The sequence below is a fragment of the Microtus pennsylvanicus genome, chromosome 13 (genome assembly GCF_037038515.1).
Source record: "Microtus pennsylvanicus isolate mMicPen1 chromosome 13, mMicPen1.hap1, whole genome shotgun sequence".
Taxonomy (NCBI): domain Eukaryota; kingdom Metazoa; phylum Chordata; class Mammalia; order Rodentia; family Cricetidae; genus Microtus; species Microtus pennsylvanicus.
Genome location: NC_134591.1, coordinates 62312580 through 62339125, shown reverse-complemented (window position 1 = coordinate 62339125; position 26546 = coordinate 62312580). Strand labels below are relative to the sequence as shown.

At 42.1% G+C, this 26546-nt stretch overlaps 1 protein-coding gene and 2 non-coding genes across 39 annotated transcripts in view; all 3 read right to left on the bottom strand.

The window, feature by feature from the left end:
• The window catches only part of Pum1 (pumilio RNA binding family member 1), a 115573-nt gene that overhangs the window by 6915 nt on the left and 82112 nt on the right, over nucleotides 1-26546 (bottom strand). For 16 of the 37 annotated variants that reach the window (XM_075945231.1, XM_075945232.1, XM_075945248.1 and 13 more), the window contains 11 exons: nucleotides 25912-26063; nucleotides 23895-24033; nucleotides 23045-23188; nucleotides 22371-22664; nucleotides 21063-21299; nucleotides 12594-12861; nucleotides 10953-11082; nucleotides 9058-9192; nucleotides 5552-5689; nucleotides 2388-2513; nucleotides 1596-1717 (listed from right to left, as the gene is read on the bottom strand). In XM_075945231.1, coding sequence (XP_075801346.1) covers nucleotides 1596-1717; nucleotides 2388-2513; nucleotides 5552-5689; nucleotides 9058-9192; nucleotides 10953-11082; nucleotides 12594-12861; nucleotides 21063-21299; nucleotides 22371-22664; nucleotides 23045-23188; nucleotides 23895-24033; nucleotides 25912-26063 — 1885 coding nt within the window. The remainder of the gene's footprint in view (nucleotides 1-1595; nucleotides 1718-2387; nucleotides 2514-5551; nucleotides 5690-9057; nucleotides 9193-10952; nucleotides 11083-12593; nucleotides 12862-21062; nucleotides 21300-22370; nucleotides 22665-23044; nucleotides 23189-23894; nucleotides 24034-25911; nucleotides 26064-26546) is intronic. The other 21 variants (XM_075945233.1, XM_075945258.1, XM_075945250.1 and 18 more) reach the window with 3 other exon arrangements.
• LOC142834500 (small nucleolar RNA SNORD103/SNORD85) lies at nucleotides 8254-8336 on the bottom strand. The gene has a single exon (XR_012907591.1). It is a non-coding gene; the product is annotated as a small nucleolar RNA SNORD103/SNORD85 (small nucleolar RNA).
• LOC142834503 (small nucleolar RNA SNORD103/SNORD85) lies at nucleotides 23711-23784 on the bottom strand. Its single transcript, XR_012907594.1, has one exon. It is a non-coding gene; the product is annotated as a small nucleolar RNA SNORD103/SNORD85 (small nucleolar RNA).

Genomic DNA, 26546 nt, shown 5'->3' with positions numbered 1-26546 from the left:
AGAAAAGGCTAACGAGAGGCCAAATCCACCAAAACAGACCATACTCAGTAAGCGCAATCGCAAAAGAGATCCTCATGCAGGCAAGCTGCCCGTTGGCTTCTCTAGACTAAGTTATACTAAGTGCTTTGATTTAGGTCGCTCATAATTTAGTACTCACAGAGCTCATAAATTAATAGACAAGCTAGATGGCATGGTGGATATATGTGCTTACACTGCCAAGCCTGAAGACCTGAGTTCATTCTCTGGAACCCGCAGGATAGAAAAGAACCTAATCTACTCTGGCAAGTTGTCATCCAAGCTCCACATGGATACTATGAAATGTACATGCTCAGTCAAGTACACACACACACAGAATTGTAAGAAATGATTTTTTACAACAGATCTCACTAATTGAAAGCAATTATTAATGAACATCAATATAAACCCCTGACCAAAAAAAAAAAAAGCTATATGTCGAGAAAAAAAAAATCACACGAAAGTGCTAGGGAAGAAAATCCTAGAAAACTAATCAGCGCTATGTTCCCTGAGCAGTGAGAAGGAGTGAACCCTGCTCAGAAGAGCGCCCAGCTAAGGCACAGAGCTGGAATTTTCCAAGCCTGATGCTCTGAAGCTGAGAAGTTGAGGCCTGCGTAGATCTGGCAACTTGCCCCTCTCGGGCCAAAGATGAAGGCAAGTGGAGGCTATCTCACAATGCCCACCACCAAGGTAGGAAACACACAGGAGATTTCAGTGGCTACTCCAAAGGAGTGGAAAGAACTTTTAAGGAAATGTCTTTGAAGCCACACTTGGTATACTTCTTGACTTTTAAAGCAGGTAATACACATGGCTTCGTATGTTAACTGTACTCGAGGCTATGACCAACAAACTGAACCTGTAAGATGGAAAAAGAGAGCCAGCTCCCACAAGCTATCATCTAACTTCCACATGTGCACAGCGGTACAGTGCACGAGCACACAGACAAATGCCCACAAATAAACAAGTATAAAAATTAGGGGAAAAGTATTGTGAAATAATCTTTTTGTACACTGTGAAGATGTGTCACTCAGACTGCTTTAATATAAAGTTGAAAGGCCAATAGCTAGACAGGATTCCCAGGCACAGAGGATACTGGGAAGAAGGGCAGAACATAGAACAAGCAGGACAAGCATTACAAAGTAAAGGCAACTGAACCTCATAAAAGAATATAGATCAGGGGCTGGAGAGATGGCTCAGTGGTTAAGAGCATTGCCTGCTCTTCCAAAGGTCCTGAGTTCAATTCCCGGCAACCACATGGTGGCTCGCAACCATCTGTAAAGAGGTCTAGTGCCCTCTTCCGGCCTGCAGGCATACACACAGACAGAATATTGTATACATAATAAATAAATAAATAAATAAAATAAATATTAAAAAAAAGAATATAGATCAAAAGAAATGGGTTAATTTAAGTTATAAGAGCTACTCAGAAACAATCCTAAGCTATAAGACAAACCTTCATAATTAATAGTAAGACTGCATGTAATGATTTGGGAGCTGGCTGGTGGGACAGAGAAATGACTAACAACAACAAGACTCTGCAGCTGAAATACTACCCAATCCTCACTTCCCAGAGCACAGACCTTGCAAATTTGTGCTGACTCAATACAAGTACATTGCCTCGGATCTCTGCTACAATTTTGCTTTTATCCTCAGGACGACCATGCTCCAGTACATGTTGGATTACATAATTTCCATACTGATCCTATTTGAGAAGCAACAAAACAAAGAAAATATACATAAATAACAGTTCTCTGGGTTACTAGGTCCTCCATATAATTAATATATATCACTCATGCAGCACTGTGACAGCTTATCTAAGGGTGAAGGAACCTGCAACAATTTTTAAAATGGACAGGAGTAAAATTATTCCCTCTCATTACAAAATGAGAACACATTGTTACTAGACTACAGATTATTTCTCTTTATATATTTATACACCTACTTCCTAGCTAACTTCTTCACAAGAAAGTAGGCCTATAATTATTTCAGAATGGGGAAAGAAGTGTTTGGGAAAAAAATGTTTCCTATTAGAAGTTGCAAAAAGCTTGCATCTTTCTGGAGATCTGCATCCAACAAAACAATCGGGATTCATTATTTTATCGGCAATAGAAGCAAATCCCAAAAGAAGAATCAACTAGTACACTTGGCTTGTGTGGCCAATGGAGCAGAGACCCAGAGGTACACAATTAAGTGCAGACTCCAAATCAGAGGTCAGAGCTTCAAATCATTGCCTATTTTTCATGAAACACAAACTGGGCTGTGATGAACACAAGCTCCAAAGATCTGAAGTACACTGATGATATGTTGATACTTTCTGCTAACAAAACACACACTCTGGGCCTACAAGAGCCCATAAGGGTCTGCATTAGTACCTGCACAAGCTGTTCCGTGTGCTGGTGAAGCTCCTCAAGGATAGGGAGAGTCTGGTCAGGGAGACAGTGCTCTAGGATCCTCTGAATCACCCTGCAGCCATAAGGGTGAGTAGACAAAGCAAATACCTGGAGCAGAAATATCCAAGACAGTATTGTTATTTTATAACCCCACTCCTCTGCTTCACAGATAAGTTTAACCCACTATGAGCTAATAAACCATTTCCTGGGTTGTTTTAGGAATTCATATATGTGTATAAATTAGCTAAAATGAACTCTTCCAAGAAGTCTAAAAATGAATCAGAAAAGGAGTCAAGGTACTAAAAAATCCACTTAGTCAAGAATCAAGAGCAACACCAGGCAGTGGTGGCATACATCATTAATCCCAGCTCTCCAAAGGTAGAGGTAGGCAGATTTCTAAAGTCAAGGTTAGCCTGGTCTACAAAGTGAGTTCCAGGACAGCCAGAGCTACACAGAGAAATCTTGTCATGAAAAATTAAAAATGAATCAAGAATGTCAATCAACTGCCTTTCCAAAACATAGGATGAAAAACAGGAGGAAGAGAAAGTGTGCCAGTACCTTTAATCCCAGCACTCTAGAGGCAGAGACAGGGATCTACTTCAGGGAAGACAGAGGTAAGACCCTGCCTCAAAAACGGGAAAAAAAAAAAAAACCCACCACACACACAAAACAATAAGAAAGCTACAGAGAGGTCATTGATAAAGTGCTCATCTGAACCTGTAAGGACAAAGGCTGACAACATTCAGCATAGGGAGACACAACACAAAGAACAGAGAACATATATGAATGCTTTCATACAAACACACAGCTACACACAAGGCTGGCTGAGGCACTGTTAGGTTTAAGAGGAATAAAAAAAATTGTCCCACCACTGAGCTGCTTCCTCAGCCCACACACCCAATCTTGATTCTGGCCTTTCCTAGATGTAAGGAAATATACTCCCGTGGCAGTGAATGCCTTTAATCCTAGCAGTCAGAAAAGCAAGACAGGAGGATTATGAGGTTCAGGAATCTACCTCAAATCACCAAGGGAAAAAAAAGACTCTGAAGAACAATAATACATCTCACATGAGGTGAGTGCTGTGGACCTCGAGTGTCAATTAGTAGACCAAGTGTTTGTCCTCTCATTTGCTATAGGGCCCTAAGGTTGCACCTGCTACTTAAGGTGAGCTTTGAAAAGACACTGTGCCTGTTCATGGTCTAAAGCAGTTTATTTCACTCACTGCGTTTCCAAAACCACTTCTAAGCATTCACTGCATGTCTAGAACGTTTTCCAGGCATGCTGCTGGCAAAGCATGGCACTTCTAAACCTAAATTTTGGTCCAGACATCTGCATTGCTTGCTTGTTTGCTTAATTATTTATTTTATGTGCATTGGTGTTTTGTCTATTTATATCTGTGAGGGTGTTAGACAGACAGTTGTGAGCTGCCATGTGGGTGCTGGGGATTGAACCCAGGTCCTCTGGAAGAGCAGTCAGTGTTCTTAATGCTGAACAGTCTCTCCAGCCCCCTTTTAAAAAAATTTTTATTTTTCAGCCGGGAGGTGATGGCACACGCCTTCAATTCCAGCACTTAGGAGGCAAAGGCAGGTGAATCCCTGTGAGTTCGAAGCCAGCCTGGTCTACAAGAACTAGTTTCAGGACAGCTAGGACTGTTACACAGGGAAACCCTGTCTCGGGAAAAGGATAAAAAAACAAACAAACGAACAAAAAAACCTATTTTTTATTTTTTACTTCTGTGTGGAAACTGTTCAGCAGTTTTAAAACATGCTAAGTGAGTATTTCACCAGATACAAATGTTAGCTAGACCAAGGTACTGGATCAAAGAAATACAAATTCTGAAATCTAAGAAGATACTGGTTAGTTACCCAAGTGGCTGATTCACATTCCTGAAGCACAAATCTGCACTGCATGGTAGGAACTCTCTGTTTCTGAGTCTCATTTTGTACTTTCTTCCTAACTAATGGAATAGACTTATTCTTATCAACTGCTAATCTGTGCTTCTGTAAAGTATTAATTCATCTTTGGCTCATCTGCCCCCACCTCTATCGTTTCCTTCGATTGTAGGAGTTCTTTAATTTAGCTGCCAACACTTTGACAGGTTCAACAAGATAGCATTCAACTCCTGGACTGGAGACAGAACTCAATGGTAGAGTGCTTGGCTATCCCACTAGCTCCTCATCACTCCCTCAAAAAAGCAGGACAATCATTTTTTTCCTTTGTTTTAATTTTGCTGTACATTTTACTTAATGTCTTTTTAAAGTTTTTGTTATGTGTGTGTGCCCCACCAAAGCCAAAAAGAGGAGTCTGATCCCCTGGAACTAGTTACAAATAAATATAGTAATGAGTGGTGATGGATACAGGTCCCCTGCAAAAGCAATAAGTGCTCTTACCCACTGAACCACCTCTCCAGCTCGAATAATATAGCGTCTCAGTGAATGAATGGGCCACCCTCTGCTCTACTAATCCTGAAACTCCCAATAACCCCTAAGGTCTGACTCTTCTCAACGATGTGGGAATCCCCATTCTGAAAGAATTCTAAATCATGCTTCCACTTAAACTGAACAGTACTTCAGATTCATATGCCCAAAAGAATCCACAGAGTCCAGATTCAAATACCTAAAAAGGAATTTTGTTTTACCACTCTGTCCCAGTAACTTCCCCAAGGTGGGAAGGTATTATTTTTGGCAAACAAACTAACAATTATCCTAATTTAGAGGCACTCAGAAAAGTGATAGCATGAGAAAGTGAAAGATTGACAGGCAGCGATGAAGCACGCCTTTAACACCAGCCTTCAGGAGGCAAAAGCAGGCAGATCTCGGTGAGTTTGAGGCTGGCCAGGTCTACAGAACTAGTTTCAGAATAATCAGGGATACACAAAGGAACGCTGCCGGGAGGGGTGTAAAGTAAGGGTCTTGTATGATGATAGACTGATGATGACAGATAAGAATAGCTATCCATGTAAAACTAATCCTCCGAATATTAAATTCATCTTAACAGGTCTGCTGCTAGCTATGTACTCCATGACAGACTCCCTGAGAGTGAAGGGAAAAGACCTGTTAACAGGGCCAGGTTGACACCACTGAAATTGACTACAGAGTGCACTATGTATGAGATGGACGCTGATGACATGAACCCAAGTTACTTACCTGCCCTTTGAATGCATCAATGATAAACTGTAAAGACTGGGGCTGTACACATTCAATGCACTTCTGAACCACATGGTTGCCATTCTGGTCTTTTACACACTTCAGGACATGGCCATCTAGCTCCCGTACCATCTCATTCTATGGAAGACAAAGAGAAAAGACAATACCAGAATCATAGCCAGCAACACCCAGACAATCCCCACACCCTACCAAGCAGCAAAGCACTGCACAGATACATGCCAATCAAAGTAAATTAAGTCAACTATAGTCATGCAACAACAAAGCAAGAGAAAACAAGTGGGACCTAAAAGATATCAAACTTGGAAAAGGCTTGCTGAGACTCTAAAAACATTGACACCAGCCAGCTGTAGTGTGGAGCACACCTGTAACTCCAAGTCTCAGGAAGTAAGACAGAACTAGAGCTGCCACACAACATATGCCACACATATCCTATGCTACCTATAAGTCCTATTTTAAAAATGTGTTTAGTGATACACCTTGTGATCTAAACACTGAGGAGAGGGAGGCAGGAGGACCATGAGTCCAAGGTCTGCCTTATCTACAGAGTAAGTTCAAGCTGACCTGGGCTATGTGTGAGAATAAAAAACTACCATCATCTTCAAATAGAAAAACACCTATATGAAATGCACAGGATTGATAATATACGATTCATCACACTGTCATATTGTCAAATCCTGACAATCATGTAAGCTTCATACACACACACACACACACACACACACACACACACGAATATGAAGGGTTGATCTAGAATTTGCACAGGTGAGAAATAACTCCAAGAACTGGTACTTTAGTTCCACCCAACAGATCATGTTACGCAGCCACGGAGCAGACGAATTACAAAGCCTGTTCAAAAAGACCTAGACTGTGAAGCCTCAAACCCAAGCAATTGCCAGCAATGATGCAGCCAGGATTCGCTGGGAAACAACCTGTCAATTATATAATCCCATGCTGCCCTCCCAGCAACAAAAGAAGTTACAGGCGAAGTCACATAATTAAAATTATAGGAAAGTCAATGATGGTTCGACCCTGTAATTATAACACTTAAGAGGCTGAGGCAGGAGGATTGCCTCAAATTTGAGGCCAGCCTGGTCTATAGAGTAAAAAAAAAGCCCAAAACACCAAAAACTAAATCTATAGAGACAGAGGAAGTGGCGGTGGTGGTGAATTCCTAGAGATGACTGTTGGAGAACGAAGAGGTTCTCGGTTAGCCTAGGCACAGGGAACACATGTCTCCAAGAGTACCCCCGCCAGCTTCCTTTAGTAGCATCAAAGGACAGAGGGAAACACAAAGGGCCACAGAATACAATTTCAGAGCAGTCACTCTGTGACTACCAGTGTCTGTGATTTTTCCACCAAGGCACATTGATTAAAGTCGGCAGAAATGGTTTTTCCCAGTTCATTAATTGTGTCCAAATAGCAAATACAGACTGTAAGTAGACAAAGTGCAAAAGCAGTGTGTCAGGGTATGTACTGCAACCAGATTAGATTTTGACTGGAATCTTTCCCTGAGACTCCCAGCCTCAGAATACCTAAAGTGAAATGCCGAACCTGGCTGGGCAGGAGTTGCTCCCCATTTTCCTACTGATTTCATCTGGGCTTTAACTTCTCTGTGCTCCTCTGTATTTGTGCTAGAATGCCACAAGCAACTTTACCTAGGCACCTTTCATGAACAGTGTGAGTGAATCCCAGAGGCACTGACTCCAGAGTAACTGAAATATCAGCTAACAGAAGACATCATGATCACAAAAGAACACTTACTAACATAGCACGAGAGAAGAACCATCTGCCTGGGAGACATAGAAAGGATAAAATTCATCTCCTAAAACAAAATATACAGTCCACAGCAGAACAGTCCAAACTCAGCACAAGGCACCAGAGGAACTGGACCAGAGAAAGGAAAATATAAGAAAGAGCTCCCTGCCTGGTTGCACAAACCCATGACTCAGTTGCTCAGGAAGCCACCTTAGGCAGAAGACTTCCAAGGCCAGTGGCAGGACACACACCCAACCTGTAAAAAGCCCTGGTTTTAACCCCCAGTGTTGCCGTAAAAGTAAAAGAGGAAGAGTTGGGGAGAGGGACAGAGAGGGTGGGAAGAGCAATAGAGCCTGGAAAAAGACAACTTGCTAGTGAGGAAGGGAAGGAGAGAAGTATAGAAAGGGTCAGAGCAGCTATTTTCTTTTAGTAAGTAGCCATCATGATCCAAGAGAAAAAACTTCCATGTGGGGAAAACAGCAGCAACAACAACAACAACAAAAAGCCACAATAGTGTGGTCATTAAAATTTATAACATCTCAGTGAATAATAGATAACAACGAAAACTAGCCTTGGATCTTTCTGTCAATACAAATATCACCTTTCTTAGAGATTGGGGGCAGGGTCTTCCTAACTAGCCTTCTATGATTGGCTTCAAACTTGGGGTTCTGTTTCCCAAAGTGTTGGGATCACTATGTACCTCTATACTCAGCTAGACAGTGTTGTCTTTTCAATGCTCCAAGTCAGGCACAGAGCTATGTCTCTAACCTCACCCACTTCACAGTATCTTCAAGAGCCTAGCTATAAGACGCAACAAACTGCAAGATGCACCCCACGTGCCCTGGGCTCCACCAACCTTCAACTGCCACCATCTGCACCACTGGCTGGTAGTTCAATGGGTTTGAATCAGAGCTGGTGGGATTCTGCCTGGCTCAGAACGAGTCCATAATAAAGATTCTCATTATCGGACTTTGTCCTCAGTGAGGGCAAGTGGGTCATCATTGCCAGACAACAGCAACCCCTCCGCTGGGAAGGTTGGGGGAGCTCAGAGCACAGAGGCTAAGGGGTGCAGGCCAGAGGCCTTGGCACCACCTGGCACAAGCAGTTGCAATGTGCTTTCCCTACCTGTAGGGCTCTTGGATGACTCCCCTACCAACCCCCACTCACAGCAGCTAGTTTTTTGGGCCTCTGTTCCCTTTCTCCTGTCTAACTATCCCTAGCCTTGATTCTGCATGGGTTGGGTGAGGGCCTCCTCCATGAGCAGCACCATTTTCCACTGTCCTGTCCACATTGTGGGTCAGCAGCAAGGACCAGCTAGGCCTTTGTCATCACCATGTCACCCATTGACACAGCAGGCCCGAGCATGTGATCAGTGAACAAGAGGGATGGTGAAGGAGATTGCAAGTGAGCTGAACCTCACTTCAGGTTTCTTGGAAAGTTTAGTGCTACTTGAGGAGAATGCTAAGCAGCATTTTATGTGTTTACATCCTCCTTGTAAAACTGCAGTTACTCAGGCTACTCACTGGTCAAAGAGATGATGCTGTAAACTCTTTCACACAAAACACCAGATCCACTAGAAACTTGCAAACTGGGCAAATCCTGCTTGCTCTGCAGATGGAAAGCCACAAGCACCCACATAACCTAGCAAAGATACTCCACAATGACATTCTCCACAGTGCACTGCACGCAGCACAGAGAAACACCGAGAGAAAACTGAAAAAGAAACTTACAATTACCTGCTGGTCTGAGGGAATAAACTCCAAGGCTTTCTGGATAACTCGGCAGCCATACATCTGCAGTGCCAATGATAAGACGTGGCCTCGAATGCGCTCAGCCAAAGCTAGCTTCTGTTCATGACTGCCAAACTAGACATAATGTGAGAGACACCATTACATAAATGAAGAAGAAAGACCAGAGAAAACAAAAGTTTTCTGTAACCTGTGTTGTGTCCAGCCTCAACTTCTTGCTGCCCTGTTTCCTAGGGTCAACAACGCCTTTTAAAAAGCCATTGTTCCCTAAAGCTTTGACCTGAGGAACTTTCTTTAATGCTCAGCCATGTCTTGGTCATCTTGCAAAAAATATTTAATGCCCTAAAGAATTAGGCATTAACTTCTAAATGGAAGGAGCCATATCCTGTTATTCCAAAACCAGCAGCAGAGATGGGACTGGCTTCAAGGCTCAACATGCCTAGAAATGATGTGCTAACTTGTGCTGTATAGGGCAGCCCGTGGACAAGGAAAGGTCGGGCTGGCAAGCCCTTTCACCTAAGTTAGTCTGCCAAGTGCAAGTCAAGTACACACAACATTCTTATGAATTGCTGTCTTTCTAGGGTTGCTATTAAACAGGAAGCCTTTGAAAGGAGAAGCTAAGAAATCCAAAAAGTTACACTATACAGTGTTTTCCTAAGGGCTGGTTTGCATCCTCTTTGCTCTTGTGCGACTAGAACCATCATGGGACTGTCTAGTGAGGCTCTTTGGCTTGTTCCCAATCACATGGTCACATGTCACATTTGTTCTGACACTCCAAGCTGCACATGGTACAGCACTTTAGTATCAGTGACAAAATAGCAGAGCAGAGACAGTCCAGAATCAAGAGACACAAGCTGGAGAACTAAGTGTATGTGAGGAAAGTTGGCAGGTAAAGTCTAAGAAAGCAACTCTAAAACCATTTCACAAATAAGAGCCAGAAGAAATTTGTAGATTTCTTTATTTGCAGATAACCTTAGAATTCCACTGTCCCCACACCTGGTTCTTTCAATTTATTGGGACATCCAACAGCTTGAAGCTGCTGGCAATGGTAAACATTGTTAATAAATATAAATAATAAATGACAACAATATTAACAACATAAAAATAGAAAAGAAAAATAAATCCCAAGTCTTTGAAATGTTAAGTCATTAGAGAAAGCAGACATTCTTCATCACTAATGTACTTCCATGACCCAAGTTAGTGGGCAAAAGAAGGAGCTAAGACCAAAAGAAGCCCCCCAGAGACACAACTCCAGGCCGCAATGGAATCACTGAGCCTGGTGTACAAAGCCAAGTCCTCACTCCCACCATGTCTTATTGTAATTCTGCTAAAGCCTCTGAACCACTGTGCTGGAGGCGGGAGAGGCAGTGCTCAGTGGTTAGAACAAGCATCACTCTGTTTCAGAGGACCCGAGTCTGATTCCCAGCACCCACCAAGCAGTTTACAATGGACTGACTCCAGTTTCAAAGAATCCAATGTCTCAGGCCTCCTTAGGCACACTTTCCCCCCATAAATAAACATGATTTAAAAAAAACAAACAAGCAAACAAAAAACAAAAAAAAATCTCTTTAGGCCAGGCATGGTGGTGCGTGCCTTTAACCCCAGCACTTGGAAGACAGGAGCAGAGGCAGGTGGATCTCTGTGAGTTCAAGACCAGACTGGGCCCCACGTGGAGACAACTATTAAACCATACCTCCAGAGCACATCTGGATGGGCATTTAACATGGATAAAGAACTGGAGAAAAACGAAAAATCTTTTCAAGACCCTATCACTTCATTTTAAAGGCTGAAATGAACAGCTGTGCTTCAAAAAGTCAACAGAAATCAAATGCTCTGGAGATTCTCAAAGTGAAAGGGCAGAAAGAACAAAGACATACTTCAAAGAACTTCTGAATGACGTAATTTCCAAACACATCCACCATAAGTTGGTACGCAGCCTGGAGGATTTCATTGAAGACAAGCTGGCGCTCAGCTGCTGTGGCACGCTCTAGTTTCAGCTGAATGAATCTGAAGAACAGAGTGAAGGGGCAATCAAACCACACACAGAGATGATTTGCAAAGGTGTGAAGGGCATCACCTGTTAGATCAACTCTACAACATGCGGCCCATGTGCCCAATAAGTGCAGTCAGTTTTGTTTGTTTAGATAGGGTTTCACAATGAAGACTCAGCTGGCCTAGAAAACAGAGAGATCCACCTGCCTCTGCTTCCTGAATGCTGAGATTAAAGAGATGCATCATCATGCCGGGCTGCTGGGCTATTTAAATCAATCTCAAGCTCTCAGAGAAAAGATTTCTGAAAGGGGGAATTCCCCTAACATGGTCCAACTTTCAAAAGTGTATTCCTGTTCTACTGTGCTGGACTACAGGATGGCACATATACGAAAGCACCAGCTCTGCTTAACATTGATCTTTAGAAAACAGTCCCTCATTGGATACTTAAGGCTCATGGTCCTCACTCTATACCTTCTATCTGCCAAGTGTCTAAAATAGTGTTACTCAGTTAACTCACTCGGGTGACCACATAGGAAAACTTTGCTGCTTCTGTACCTGGCCTCCACTCCTCAGAGGAGGTAGCTAGCAAAAGCTACAGAGCAGGGAGACCATTAGGAATTTCCCTGAACACAGAGAGTAAGAAAAACCACAACAGCTATGAGAAGGGTAAGGAGTGAGTGCTATCATCTCATTTTGCTGGGTCCCTAAACCCCATGTGTACCTCTAGGGAGCCCTTAGAGCAAAGATTTCCCGGAGCTCTCCCTTCTAGAGCAGGGATGAGAGCAAGTGCTCCTAAGAACTCGGGAATCTACATTATCATGTGACAGTGTCTGTCTCCCCTAGAACAGATGTTACTGCAGGGCATGCACAGGGCTTCCTGGGAAGACAGTTTCTTCAAATATAGAGACAGGTACAACTTTTAGTGGTGGTGTATATAAAACAGGGTCTTGGGCTGGAGAGATAGCTCAGTGGTTAATTGTACTGGCTGCTCTTCCAAAAGTCCTGAGTTCAATTCCCAGCAACTACATGGTGGCCCACAACTATCTGTAAGAAGATTTGAGCCCTCCTCTGGCATCCAGACATACATGGCAAAATGTTGTATACATAATAAATAAATCTTTAAAAAAAAAAAAAAACAAACAAAACAGGGTCTTAGTGTAGACCAAGATGGCGGAACTTGTGGCAATCCTGAGTCTGCCTCTTGGGTACTGGAATTGTAGGTATGTACCACCATGCCCAGTGGCAAACAACAGTACTTTAAGAGATTCTAGAAACACAGGCTACGCGCTCATAAATGTAAAGAGTTTGCTCAAAGTCCATCGTCCAGATAAATAAAAGTTCTTTTGAAATATTTGAAGGCTGTCCCATGCCCATATCCCTCTGAAATAAGAGACTAGGAGGCACATCAAAGGCATACTGTGAATCACAAAAGGTACTATGTTTTTATGATGAGATATATACCTATCTGAGAAATGGAATTTAAGGTAGAAATCTCAGATATGCTGTTACCAAAGCCAGGTCCTTACCTAGACCCATGCTGGTCTTGGGAAAATTCCATTATATGGCCAGCAATCTCCCGTAGTTGTAAATTAGGGTACCGATTATTTCGAAAATCTTCCAAAAGTCTGCTCCTGCCAGAGGGCATGACATCAGACATCCCGTATCTCAGCCGAGAGGAAGAAAACAGAGTGCTGCTGGGGCTGAAGAGGCTTGAGGCACTGCTTGCACTGCGGTACTTGGCTTCGGCACCAGGAGCAGCAGAGATGTATCTTCCACTGCCATTTGTGAGTCCTCCTGTTGGTTACAGAACACAAAAACCTGAGTCCATGTTTAGGGGAACCTCATTTAAAAGGAAAAAGTACCCACTCCTGTCCCCCTCACAAGCCTGTATGACCTCACTTCTTCCATGCCACTGTTTACGATCAGACAATTCTACTACTACTGTGACTTTCATAAGGCCCACTTACCAATCTAGAAGAAAACATTTGCATAAAGATTGAGAAAGAAGTATTTATTTGGGGTTTTTGTTTGTTTGGTGGTTGTTTTGCTTTAACCACTGATAGCAAAATTGGTGCTGTAGTACTGGGGATACAGCTCAAAGATGGAGCACTTGCTAGCATAAGTGAGGCCCTGGGTTCAATTCCCAGCACTACCTAAAAAGGAGAAAATGAAATCAAGTAAAAAGAATGGAGCAATACATTGTATGTCCTTAATAAGTAAAATGGGGCAGAGCACCTGTAGTAAGAACTCAGGAAATGCAAAGCACACTGAGGCTTCTGAGCTTGTCCACTCAGCACTACAGGAACTCACACCATTCCTAAATAACCTTCATTCCCAGCTCAAGTCCCCCCTTTAAGATCAGCACAAACACGAGTGAGGTAGTTCAGGGGTAGAGAAAGCACTTATTTTTGCTGTAAGGAGAAGGAATTTATGTACAGGAAACTCTGGGAAGCTGTTCTTTGAAGAATCATTTGGAAAGCTCGCATCTAAGGCAGAGGGCTGGTTTTCAAGGTCCTCATCAGTGGGCAGCTATTAACAACTTCCACAGGACAATGCCTGACACTATGCAACAATAAAGATTCTCCATGCTACTTGCACTGCTGCTCTGATTGGCGAATACGGTATAAATATGAGGCCCTAAACAGGTAAGACAGAACTATGATCAAAGGGCTTAACAAAAAGTAAACTGCTGGAGTCTGGGTCAGTGGTAGAGGTTATGCACGGGGGGAGCACTGGGCTCCAACTGACAATGTGCACACAAGCACAAAGTAGCATATAAGTTAACAGGAACACTTGCTTTTCAATCATTCTTACAGTTCACATAGTTTTCGTTGTGGTTTTGCAAAGGTATGGCTTCTCCATGTAACCCCAGCTGTTCTCAGTTTCAGGGAGCCACCTGCCTCTGCCTCCCAAGTGCTGGAATTAAAGGTGTGAACCGCTAAACCCAGCTTGGTTCATGTCTTAATTTTTTTTTTCCCCATGCCATTCAGTAGGCTGCCATCAGGGTCTTATGCATGCTAGCCGAAAGGTCTACCACTGAGGTGCCTCCCAGCACCAGGTTGTTTTCCTCCAATCACTATAAACAAAGTATTGAGAAACACCATATCAACCACAAAGACGGTGATGAGCAGCAACCCCATATCCAAGAGCAATGCCCCTGACCAGAACTACTTATTGCTACCTCCATATGCTTTGAACAGTACCTGTTATGGCATTTAATGGCAAGTACAGAAGAAACCTGACTTGTTCCAGGACCCAGCTTCCAAAGTCTAGGTCTCAGTCAAAACAATTAAACCTAAAATAACGATTACTGCTCAAGTTCTACTGTGGATCACAGCTCCTGAGTATCTATCTATACTTAGTTCTTCTGTGGATGTTTCCTATGGTTCTCAACAATATATTTATCTAATATGAAATAATAAGTCTGAAAGAAAAAGCTGTCATCCAAAACTGCAATACATACAGTTCTAATAGCCAGAATGGAACGCAAGGCCCTTGGCCCTAAAGTCACAGCTGTGTATGACTTATTTCAGACTCAGTTACATCAACTTTGATTATTCTTCAGAAAGCTGCTAAGGTCCTCACATTCCACAGCACTTCTGAATGCAAATGGATATATTAAATTAAAAAAAATAGTCTAATGATTGTTCTCTATTGCCGTAAGAAACCATTCTTCTCTGTTTGGGGAGAAGAGGATAAAGACATGGTCACAAGGTCGGAGGAACAGCAGGTATTGCAAATGTGGTGGTCACAATAAGCATGCCTAGGAAGGAACAGCACAAATGCACACAACTGTCAAAGCAATGTCAGGTACCCTGTCAGCGGGTCACTGACAAAGGCAGAAGGTATGCTGAAAGAAAGCCAGGTCCTTGATATTAAAAAAAAAAAAGTCAAATAAAGCAACAAATAATCCTCAGCAATGCCCTCTCAATTTCCAGTTATGCACACTAATACATGCAATACTGTTGAAGAAATATTAGCTAGACTTTGTTACTATGGCCAAAAATATACTAATACACTATTCAAAAAGCTAGAGGGAATGATAGCTAACATGCCTCTAAATTATATATTTCTGTTCAGATTTAATAAGAAAAGAAGTATATACAAAGATCTGAAAGGAAAAAAATGCTCTCGGGTAATTAATCTGGCAATTTAATGATGTATTCTGAATGAGCCAGGTATTTCTCCATACATTAAAGTAATACCTTAACTTTTGCTTAAAACTGAAGCTCCAAAAACAAAACCAAAAAATCTGCACTTCTCTGGTCCTGTTCTAGAAACACATCTAGCAAACAACAGATTTCAGTATTTATTGACCAAATCGCTCTTATACTAGGAATGTCAAAAACAAAACAAAGCGCACGTGTGTCCAAGCCCTAATAGTTATTCCACCCCTAGGTACCTGTGTACAAATCACTGTAAGTAGTGCTTGCATCTGAGAGCCATTCTTGAAAAGGACAATTAACAGTACTCTTAAAAGCTAACTCTGACTTCCATTTCCAATAGTATTCAGACAGTGTCTCAAAGCAACATTCTAGAGAATTAAGTGTTTAGATGTTCTCCTTTGTGTGTGCTTGCTGTTTAAAGGTTTTGTCTTCTGTCACCACTGGCTCACCCAAGCACTACCCAATGACACATCCACCCCACACCATACATTCCCCTCTACATGCTGAGGACTAAACCTTGGGCATTAATACTAGGCAAAAACTCAACCAGTGGGCTACATCCTCACCTCCAATATTTAATAGAAGCAGCAGTATTCGTGAAGATGTTTAAAAAAAAAATAAAAGAATCTCTACCCTAACACATCTTGGTAGTCCTAAATTAAAGAAAACTACATTAAAACATGTCCAGTCAAAGGGTCTCAGGATAACAAGGGACCAAAGAGCGGTTTCTGTTTCTATTCTGCTTTTGTGGAGTTATCTTTTTTCACCTTTATGTGGGTCCTAAGAATCTAACATAGGCTTGCATGGCTGGAGCTGCACCAGCTGAGATATTACACCAATCCTGGTTATAATTTATGACAACTCTGAGAATGTACATGGAAGAGACGCATCTTCTAGAAAACCCAATTACCATTACAAAACCTGATTTCAGAAACACAAAACCTGCTGCGCAGTGTTGGCACAAACCTTTAATCCCAGGACTCGGGAAGTATATGGAGGTGGGTCTCTGAAAGCCAGCCTGGTCTACCCTGAGTTCCAAAACAGGCAGAGATATACAGAGAAACCTTGTCTCAAAAAAACAAACAAACAAAAAAAGAAACACAAAACCTAAACTCAAACATAAGACTCCAGACATAAAGAAAATAAATTAGAAACTAAAAATCTTACTATAAATAAGCCAAGAAGCCTTTACAATAATCAACTGTCACCAAACTTGAGGGCAAATAAACACTATCCCCAAGACAAGGAATACAGACGAAATATATGTTCTTCTCTGTCCTGTTATATAGAAAGCACTGGAAATGTACCTAAAATCATTAGAATAAACAAAATAATGAATTTTCTGGTTAAAACCAGAATACAAACCTCAGTTGTATTTTGATAACAAAATCGCCCTAAATTTGAGCACAATTCCATTCATAGCAGCATCTAAACCACACACTGCAAACTACACACTTTGCCTTGGGAGGGGAACACACCGTAAAAATATGGTGCTGGATGGGCTAGGGAGATGGCTCAGTGGTTAAGAGCACTGACTGCTCTTCCAGAGGATCGGGGTTCAATTCCCAGCAACCACATGACAGCTCACAACTATCTTTTTCAGAGGTTCTGCCTCCCTTACAAAGAAAGACACAGGGGGGAGGGGGAGGAGGAAATTTTTAATAAATAAAAAAAAAAGAAATGCATCTACTCAATGACCAATAAAAATGAGGTTTGGCACCCTCTTGAAGTTTTTTTTTTTTTAAAAAAAGACACATGCTGGCAAAACATCAATGTACATGAAATAAAAAGTTAAATTAAATTATAAAAAGGTACTGGAACAACTAGACATCCACAGCCAAGATCAATGAACCCTTACCCCACAAGATGACAGCATTAACTCAAAATGAACACATTAAATTAGGAGTTAAAACAATAAAACGTGAGGATAAAATACTTGTTGCTCTCCCAAAGAACCACTCCATGGATCCAGTGATTGTGGGCTCTGAGGGTGCCTGCACTCACATGCATCTACACATAATATAAAATTATAAAAATGAATCTTTAAAAAAAATCAATAAAACTTTCAGATGATAGGAAACTATTCAAGGCCTAGAGTTAGGAAAGTATTTCTAGGATAACCAAAAATTCATTCAAGTAAACATTATCAAAATTAAAACGTGGCACACTTTAAAGACACTGTTTTTGTTTTTTTTTTTTTTTGGTTTTTGGTTTTTCGAGACAGGGTTTCTCTGTGGCTTTGGAGCCTGTCCTGGAACTAGCTCTGTAGACCAGGCTGGTCTCGAACTCACAGAGATCCGCCTGCCTCTGCCTCCCGAGTGCTGGGATTAAAGGCGTGTGCCACCGTCGCCCGGCACTGTTTCTAAAATGGGAGAAGTAAAAGATGAGAACATAAAAACTTATAACTCAAGTAAGCCAAAGGTTTTCTACTTTTTTTTTTTAAATAAACATTGGTGTTTGCCTGAATCTATGTCTGTGAAGGTACCAGATCCCCTGTAGCTCCAAGAACTGAACCCGGGTAACTCTGGAAGAGCAATCAGCTCTCTCAAACACTAAGCCTCCTCTCCAGTTCCATAAGCTAAAGGTTTGAATGAGTAAAACACACGAGGAGATTTCAAAGATAGCTAAAGATTAATAATAAGCACATAAAACAGTGCTCTAAAGCCAGAACATATGAAACAAGCACTTGGGAGGCTGAAGCAGGAAGATTACAAACCTGGAGAGCTTGGACTACAGTAAGTCTTTGTCTTAACCTCCTCCCAAAAATGATCTAGGATAACAAGTCAGTGGCAAAATGAAAATAAAACTACCATGAAATACTATTCCTTGCCCATGAAAAGAGCTATATCAAATCAGACCAAAAATGTAACTGAGGAAGTAGAGACATTGGAATCCTTGTAAACCTTCTAGTGAGAAGTGAAACCATCAACCACACCAACCTACAGTTTCTCAGAAGAAAGTTGAATGCGACCCAGCACCTGAGAGGCAGAGGCAGGCAGATCTGTGAGATCCAGGCCAGCCAGAGCTACCGAGTAAGATCATATCTAAGCAGAAAGAAAAGGCTGATCATAAAGCTCACACACAATCTACTCCTAGAGAAACAGCACATCTACAGAAACTCTGGCATTGCAATATTCATAGCTGTATTATGTGTAACAGCCTGAACAGGAACAAATACCTATGAAATGTGAGTAGCAGGACAAAAGGTCCACAAAAACAGAAAATGGTCTAATAAGAAGGAACTATCTACTGGCCTATTTATATTTTAAATTTATGGACCAATTTAAAAAAGAGAAAATAAGATGCAAATTAAATTCATCATTGTTAATTGCATTTAAGATCAGGATTAAGTGCAAACAGGTTAAGAAAGGTTGTAAATATTATAAGTTTTACCCTGACATCCACACAACTTACAGACAGAAAAATTTATTCTATAAAATACATGCTCAAAACAAATAGAAACAAATGGCTGCTGAGGGTTCTTAGGCACACAGAAATAAAAACTAGGCAAATCAACTGCTTTCCCAGAATGGTCTAATTCATAATGACTCCTGAGTCTAACTGTGAATGCAGATAGCCTGAAAAGAGAAAAGGTCACCCGCATGCAGCATTTTCAGATTCAGTATGAACACCTAGAGTCATTGCACTAAGTTCAGAAGTTGAAAAACTATAAACCACAGGATACAACCATCGCCTTAAAAACAAAAAACAAAAAAAAAAAACAAAAACAAGCCGGGCGGTGCACGCCTTTAATCCCAGCACTTGGGAGGCAGAGGCAGGCAGATCTCTGAGTTCGAGGCCAGCCTGGTCTACAAGAGCTAGTTCCAAGACAGGCTCCAGAGCTATGGAGACAGAGAAACCCTGTCTTGAAAAACCAAAAAAAAAAAAAAAAAAACCTAGTTAATTAGAAGACAGCCAGGTAGGAGAAAGCTCAGCAGACAAGAGCACAGGCTGCTCTTCTGGAGACCTCAGGGTGGATTCCCAGCACCCACATAGTGATACAAAACTGTTTCTGCCTCCAGTTTCAGGGGATCTGACCTTCTCTTCTGGCCTCATTGGACATGAGAGACATAAGGGGTGCAGAAAAACACATGCAGGTAAAACACCAACCAGATTTAAAAAAATCTAAAAACTAAAAATATTGACAAAACAAACTAGCAACAGCACCAACAACACACAACAAAACTTTATAGAATGAGTTTTAATGTGCTGGTTCAAAAGACATACTGGGAGGCTGGGGAGATGGCTCAGAGGTTAAGAACACTGATTGTTCTTTCATAGGTCCTGAGTTCAATTCCCAGCAACCACATGGTGGCTCACAAACATTTGTAAAAAATTTCTGGTGCCCTATTGTGGCCTGCAGGCACACATACAGACAGAACACTGTAAACAAAATAAATCTTTAAAAAAAAAAAAGACATACTGAGCACATTACGTAACAAGAATATGCATTGAAAATGCATGGTTTAGAATTTAAAAAAAGAAAATCTGTTCAACTCTGAGACAAGCAAGGAAAGGTACTCAAGCTCTGAGAAAGCGCCCCACATGTGGAATGACATACTGCTCCCCTACTACTGTGTTCCCCAGGGGTAAAAATCAATGTTCAGTCCTTCATCTCTCAGCCTATACCCTCCCTCCTGATCATCCTACATTGGAGCCAGGCTTCTGTTGCTAAGAAACATTGCTGTGCCACAAGTCCTGTCCATTCTTCTGTCCATTGTAGACAGCCAATAAGAAAACAACACATTCTGATACATATTCAGGTATGCACACGCGTGTACACACACACACTGTGAAAATCGTGCCTTCAAACTCAAAGACACCATTCTTTGATAAGAATAACTATTTACTATAGATGTCATCAAAACTTTTCTTGTTTTGTATAAATGTCTCTCCAATTGAAATCATGCTATTCACTTTAACTCAGTCCTCACTGCCAAGTCCCTGAAACCACATTTAAACATGCTCGGCAAAGGTAGAATCTTCTAGTAAGCATATCCTTTATGATTTGTCCGGGACACTCTCATTTAAAGTCATCAACACAGAATAACAGCACGCTCTCACCTCGCCATTTGCTCATAAAATGTATTCTCCACTTCTCTCATTTAACTTTCCCCATCTGGGAAGTAAATCAGAACCTTGAAATCCACACCTGAGAAACGAAAGAGGAGTATGCCCTGTTTCTGGATAAGAATGCTACACTCCTACCTGGTGCTACTATAATTTTCCCATTATTCTTAAAGCCTGCTGTTGGAAACCCAATGTCTCTTCTAATAATCCCACACATAAAAGAATATTAATATATAACAGGTGAAAATATATACATCCAAGTATTAAGAGATCGTAGGCTTGGAGCACATTTATAAATACTTAAGAATCTGGCAAAAAATTCAATGAAATGCTTTATGTGAAAAAACAAGCTACTAACTTTTACACAAAGGGGAGGGAGGAATCTACAAAGAAAGTAAGCAACATGTTCAGTGTGGTGTCATTATGGGTGCTATGCTAGGGACTATGCTTTTCTCTGTGTCCTTCTGCTCGCTGGGATAAAGTTTACGGTGTTTGCCCAAGAGAAAAATGTTCACACTGAAGCTGGAGAGAATACACATAGTGTATCCAGATGCTAGGCAATCCCCAACTGCTGTGAAGCTACAGGTACAACCTGAGCAACTTGAGGTATTTACCAAAGGCACAGAACACCAGGACCTTCTAGGATAAAGGGACCACAAAGTACTTGTATCCTTTGCTTATGCAAAGAAAGTACTTGTAATGTCATCGGTGGCAAGAGATTTCTAGCGTTCAAGGTGGTGTTAGAGTAATGGTTCTTACCCAGGTTTAAGCTTGAAGAGGATCCATGTGAAGAGAGGGAAGGAGGTGGTGTCTGTGAATGTCCTGGTCCCTGACTAGGGAGAGGCATGCCCACGGGTCCAGGAGAAGAGGAAAAGCTAAGGCCGTTATAAAAACTGTGTCCAATGGGGGTCAAGCTGCTCGATGTCCTCTTATAAAGGTCACTGCTGCCAGTCAGGGAGTCACGGCGGGAGCCACTGCCAGTGTTGGAGTTTGCAACTAAAATGGAATTAAAACAATGCAGATAAGAACAGGCCTGTTCTTTGAAGAACAAGCCCAGTGGCCTGTTCCTAACACTTTGATCCAGACTCCTTACCACCGCAAATGTGTCAGCAGAGACAGCCTAACTGTTAATGTAGCAGTTCTAGGGTAATAAATAAAGAGGACATGGCTTGGGCTAACAGAGCTATTATTCAAGCCGTTACACAAATATGCCAAATTTACCTTCCTTTAGTGTCACAGATATTATGGGATGGGGGCAGGTTAAAAAGCTTTGACGGCCACATGAGCTATGGGAGAAGTGAAAGGAAATGAACTAGAAGGAATGCCTTTCATCAGCTGAAAGGTTCTGGCAGAAAAACGAAATACGGAAAAAAGATGTGCAAGCAGGGCACAGCCCTACCACACAAGACTTTCTTATGCAGGCCTGTTGTCTTGGTGGGCTCCATCAGGAGCTGTGGCTAAGACTACAGCTCCAATTAGTACGCCTTCTCTCAGACATGCCCTTCTCTTCTGAAATCACACTGCTGATAAGGACTCCAAGTATCCCACTGTCCCATCAAAATAGAATGTTTTGGTCTAGCATCCTTCCTCCCAATGTTCCACAGCATCTCCCTTAACATTATTCAAAACTCGGGATGAAGCTCCCTAACGGTTTAAGGTAGTCAAGCCAAGCCCTGGGCACAATCCTGAATGTGGAGCACCCAGCCCTGTGACCTTCAGTGATTCCTTCTCTCTCAGCCTAACATCCATACTGCCCAAGTTCCCTCCACAAGCTTCCTAAAGCCTAGAAGAACCTCTCTTTAGTTTCCAAAGCCTAAAAACATACTGACAAAGTGAGCATAAGTAAATAGCAACAGGAGCATGAAACTAAAAGAGGTCCCAGTTGCATAACTTAATGTCTATAGTCCAACATCTCAAAGGTCAAGTGGGCTGGCTAGACTCCCAGGGCCTTAACTGATCCAGACTACCTGTGGTATCTGTGCAGGGTGTCATGCACTGTTAGGGTTCCAGAAAGATTACAAAACTCAATTCAAATTCATTTTAACAGCTTCTTAGTCTAAATTATACCTGCTGTTCCAAACCCTCCAAGGGCCGATCCCAGGGTGGCACCAAGAGAACTGCTGCTTCCGAATCCCAAGGACGTGTTGGCAGGCTGGGCAGAGCCCTGAGAGAAGAGGGAGCTGCTCTGGGAGTTGCTGCTCATAGAGTTGTTGCCATAGAAGGAGCTGGAAGCCAGGTTGTTGCTAGGCTGCTGAGGCTGGGGCTGGGGCTGCTGGGTACCTAAAGGTCGAAATGGTCCGTTTGTGGTTCCAGCAAGACCACCGGCTGCTCCATTTGCAGAAGCTGCAGCCGCTGCAACAGCTGTGAGAAAGAAAGAAAACCATTAGGCAAAGAAAGACACTAGTCATATTCACAGACTGTGCTATATCTGCTTAAAAAAAAAAAGAATCTTTGACTACTACATTATCAAGGCAGACATAGACCTTGCAAAAAAAAAAAAAACCCACACTGTCTGTTATCTGAAGTGCCAATCCCCATATATAAAACCAGGTAACACAGAACCACCAACAGAATTAGAATCTACCAGACTGCCTTGCAGGTTCTGATTCTCTTTGAAATATTACAGGGTAAGAAAAACTATGCTAAGATTTTCAAAATAAAGCACATTACACCCTATCTGAAAGACTGCTGTTGTTTTAAGTCACCCGACTCATTATTTCCCTCTCCAAAACAAAACTCACCTGCTTGTGCAGCTGAGGAGCTAATGATGACGGGAGCCGGAGCAACAAGCCTAACAGGAGCTCCGAGGCCATTTCTCGCCCCTGCATTCACCACGAGGGCACCAGTTTGGTCATAGTAAGCAGCAGGAGCCAAGACTGGATAACCTGGGGATAGAGAACAGAACACAAATATAGACAGTTTCAGTCTCCGTTGCCAGTGTTTTAACCATCATGCAAAGTATTAGGTGGAAATTCCTGAAGCACACATTTATAAATATTAAACCACACAGCCATTCTAAGTGACATGACGAAATCTCAGAGCACTCTATTTCTAGCCTCCTGTAAATGTTCTCTGCCCATCAGCCACAGCTGTCTAGGTTACCAGACTGTCTCAGCAGTATTGGTGCTGCAGTGTTTGAAGTCACACTGCTTAACAACAGCGGGAAGTACACTGAGGCTGCTGATGTGCGAGAATAAAATCTCCATATTCCAATTGCCAAAATCTATAACTCTAAGCTACTGTGGCTGTTTGAAAAAGAATAATCCCCATAGGCCTATATGTTTGAATACACAAGCAGTATTTAAACCAAAACTGAAGAATATCCCTTAAACAGGCAGCTAGCAAAGCAAAGCTCACACTCTAATCAGCCGACACTCACAGATCTCTCACATGGAAGGATAACAGTGACTGGCTCAGAACAAAGCTCTCGTCAATGACCCAGAGGTCTAAGTGAGGGCAAGTATGTATCATCCCTGCCAGTCCCCAATCATAACAGGTTCAGACAAGTCAAAAGCAATACCCATTCTCCTTGAAAACACACATACACTTTTTTGACCCAGCAAAGTATTAAAAACATCAGTACAACCTTACCTGGCATTCCTGCAGCCAGACCTTGTCCAAAGGCAAGAGCAGAATTCACTGCTGCAGCTGCTACAAGGGGATCTGTTTGTTGTCCCTGCTGGTTCTGATTTGGGGTTAAAGGACGCTGGCTAGCCCCTCCACGAAGAACCTAGGAACAGGAGGCAGAAATGCTGTCTCACAGGAAGTTTATAGGGGACAGCTTTTTAAAAACACAGCAATAGAAAAGCAACTAATACACCTTAAAACTTATTAAAGCCAGATATGTAGTTTAAAAAAAAGATTATAGCAATTAACTAAAAATTAAAGAGAAGGGCTGGAAGGATGGCTCAGCAATGGGATGCACTCAGCAATGAGATGATATCGCTCTTGCAGAGTTCTGTTCCTAGTATCTACATGGGAGGCTCACAACCACCACATCCCAACTCTAGTTCCACGGAATGTGATGCACTTTTCTGACCTCACTGATACCGGTCACACATATAAGTTAACGTAGATATAATAGGTTTAAGATTTAATCTACTAGCGTAAGTTTAGTTTTAAAAACACAACTTTAATTTGGCTGGCAATCCATTAGCAAAACCCTACAATGCCCTGTAAATGGTACTCAGCCTAAAGAATCACTGTGTACCTGCTAGGTAGGTAACTAACTATATATCCCTCTAGCAACTCTTTCTTTAAAAAAATAAATAAATAATTTTTATGTACATTGGTGTTTTGTCTACATGTATGTTTGTATGAGGGTGTCAGAACTTGGAGTTATAGACAGTTGTTAGATGTCATGTGTGTGCTGGGAATTGAATCTGGGTCCTCTGCAAAAGCAGTCAGTGCACTTAACTACTATGCCATCTCTCCAGCCACTCTAAGCAACTCTTACAGCATACACCTAAAAATCCCAGCATTCAGTAAGGTAAAACTGAGTAGGTAATCATTCCAAGTTCAAAGTCAGCCAGGGCTACAAAATGAGTTCAGGGCCATCTTGGGCTACATAGACAGACTGTGACTTTAAAGGAAAAAAAAGAAAAAGCAGGAGGCACACAGCACCAAAAGAGAAAACAAAACTAATATCATTTTCTTAATTAAATTTAAAAGCACAACTGACATTATGGCAGAGCATGGTGACGTGTGCCTTTAATCTTAGCACACAGGAAGCAAAGGCAGACAGATCTCTGAGTTCAGGAACAGCCTAGTCTACACAGGGATACATATATACACAGCAGGGGTATAAGTAGAACTCTATCTCAATTTTAAAAAAAGAATAAAAAAGAAAAGGAGAGAGCGGGAGAGAGAGGGAGGAAAGGAGGCATTTTTGAATGAATAGTCGCTAAAGTGTTTGCTGTCTGAGCACGTGAACTAGAACACAATCATCAACAGAGAGTACCAATGATAGAGAACGAGAGACAGGACGATCCCCGTGATCAATGGCTGGACAGTCCAACCTTAATTGGTTAAGTACCAGGTCTGGATGGCAGATGCTTGCTCAACAACAAAAGAGGATGGCTCTTGACACTAGAAGATAACCTCTGGCCTATATAACCCCCAACAACAATATGAACAGCTAAATAAGCACTGGAGCAAGTATGTGGGTGTGCACACACAGGCACACAGCATTTTAAGATACAGAGAACCAGGCCCAGAAATGGTGGCGCATGCCTTTAATCCCAGTGCTAGGGAGGCAGAGGCAGGAGGATCTCTGTGAGTTTGAGGACAGCCTGGTCTACAAGAGTTAGTTCTAGGAGAGTCTCCAAAGCTACAGAGAAACCCTGTCTCAAGACATAAAGAAAAAAAAAGAGAGATAACGAGTATCATCACTGGTAAATCACAGACACACTCACACACACACACCATAAACATACAAGGCACTCAGTGTTTTATAAACAGGATCAGCATCACCTATGAATGGCTTGCACACATGCACATATAAGTGCACACAGGCACTCAGAAGACTGTGATTAAGAGGGACATTGCCTCTTAATGAGTAGCACACACCATGAATTGCCCTCACAGGAGTGGCTGGTGTTGCCTTTACCTGTTGCTGTCCTTGCTGGGCCTGTGGAGCGCTCTGTTGAGTAGCAGAATTTGTTGCTGCTGCAGCTGCAGCAGCTTGCTGCTGGAAAAGACTGGCAGGGTAGACGCCCCATGGAGTGACTCCATAATATTGGTGAGGGACCACAGCTGGGCCTAAAAATAACCAGAGAAAGGAAAGAGAAGTTTAGAAAGAATGACCTTAGGATTATTCAGATCTTGAAAGAGGAAATCCAAAAAATATTAATTTAAGGAAAACAAAGATTTGTGCTAGCTAATAATTATGACCAAGGGGGAAGGAACAGATGGACTGTGAGTGTATTTGGTCCTCCTGGCAGGGTCTTCTGAAGGCAGGAATGCACTACAGCCTGACAATGTAAGGGTAAGGTGGTGAAGTTACTGAAAGGAGAGGCTGGGAGGAGAACTGAAGGGATGGGGCTAAACAAAAGGAGAAACTGCCTGAAACAAAGTCTTTCTATGAAACCCAATCTGGCTTCAAACTAGATATGCTCCTGTCTTAGCCTCCCAAGCGCTGAGATTATAGGCATTAACCAGCATAGCCATCCAGAAGTTATGTTCACCCCATGAGAAGGAAAAGATGTATGATGGACAATAGGCAAAGTATACTGTTGAGAGAGA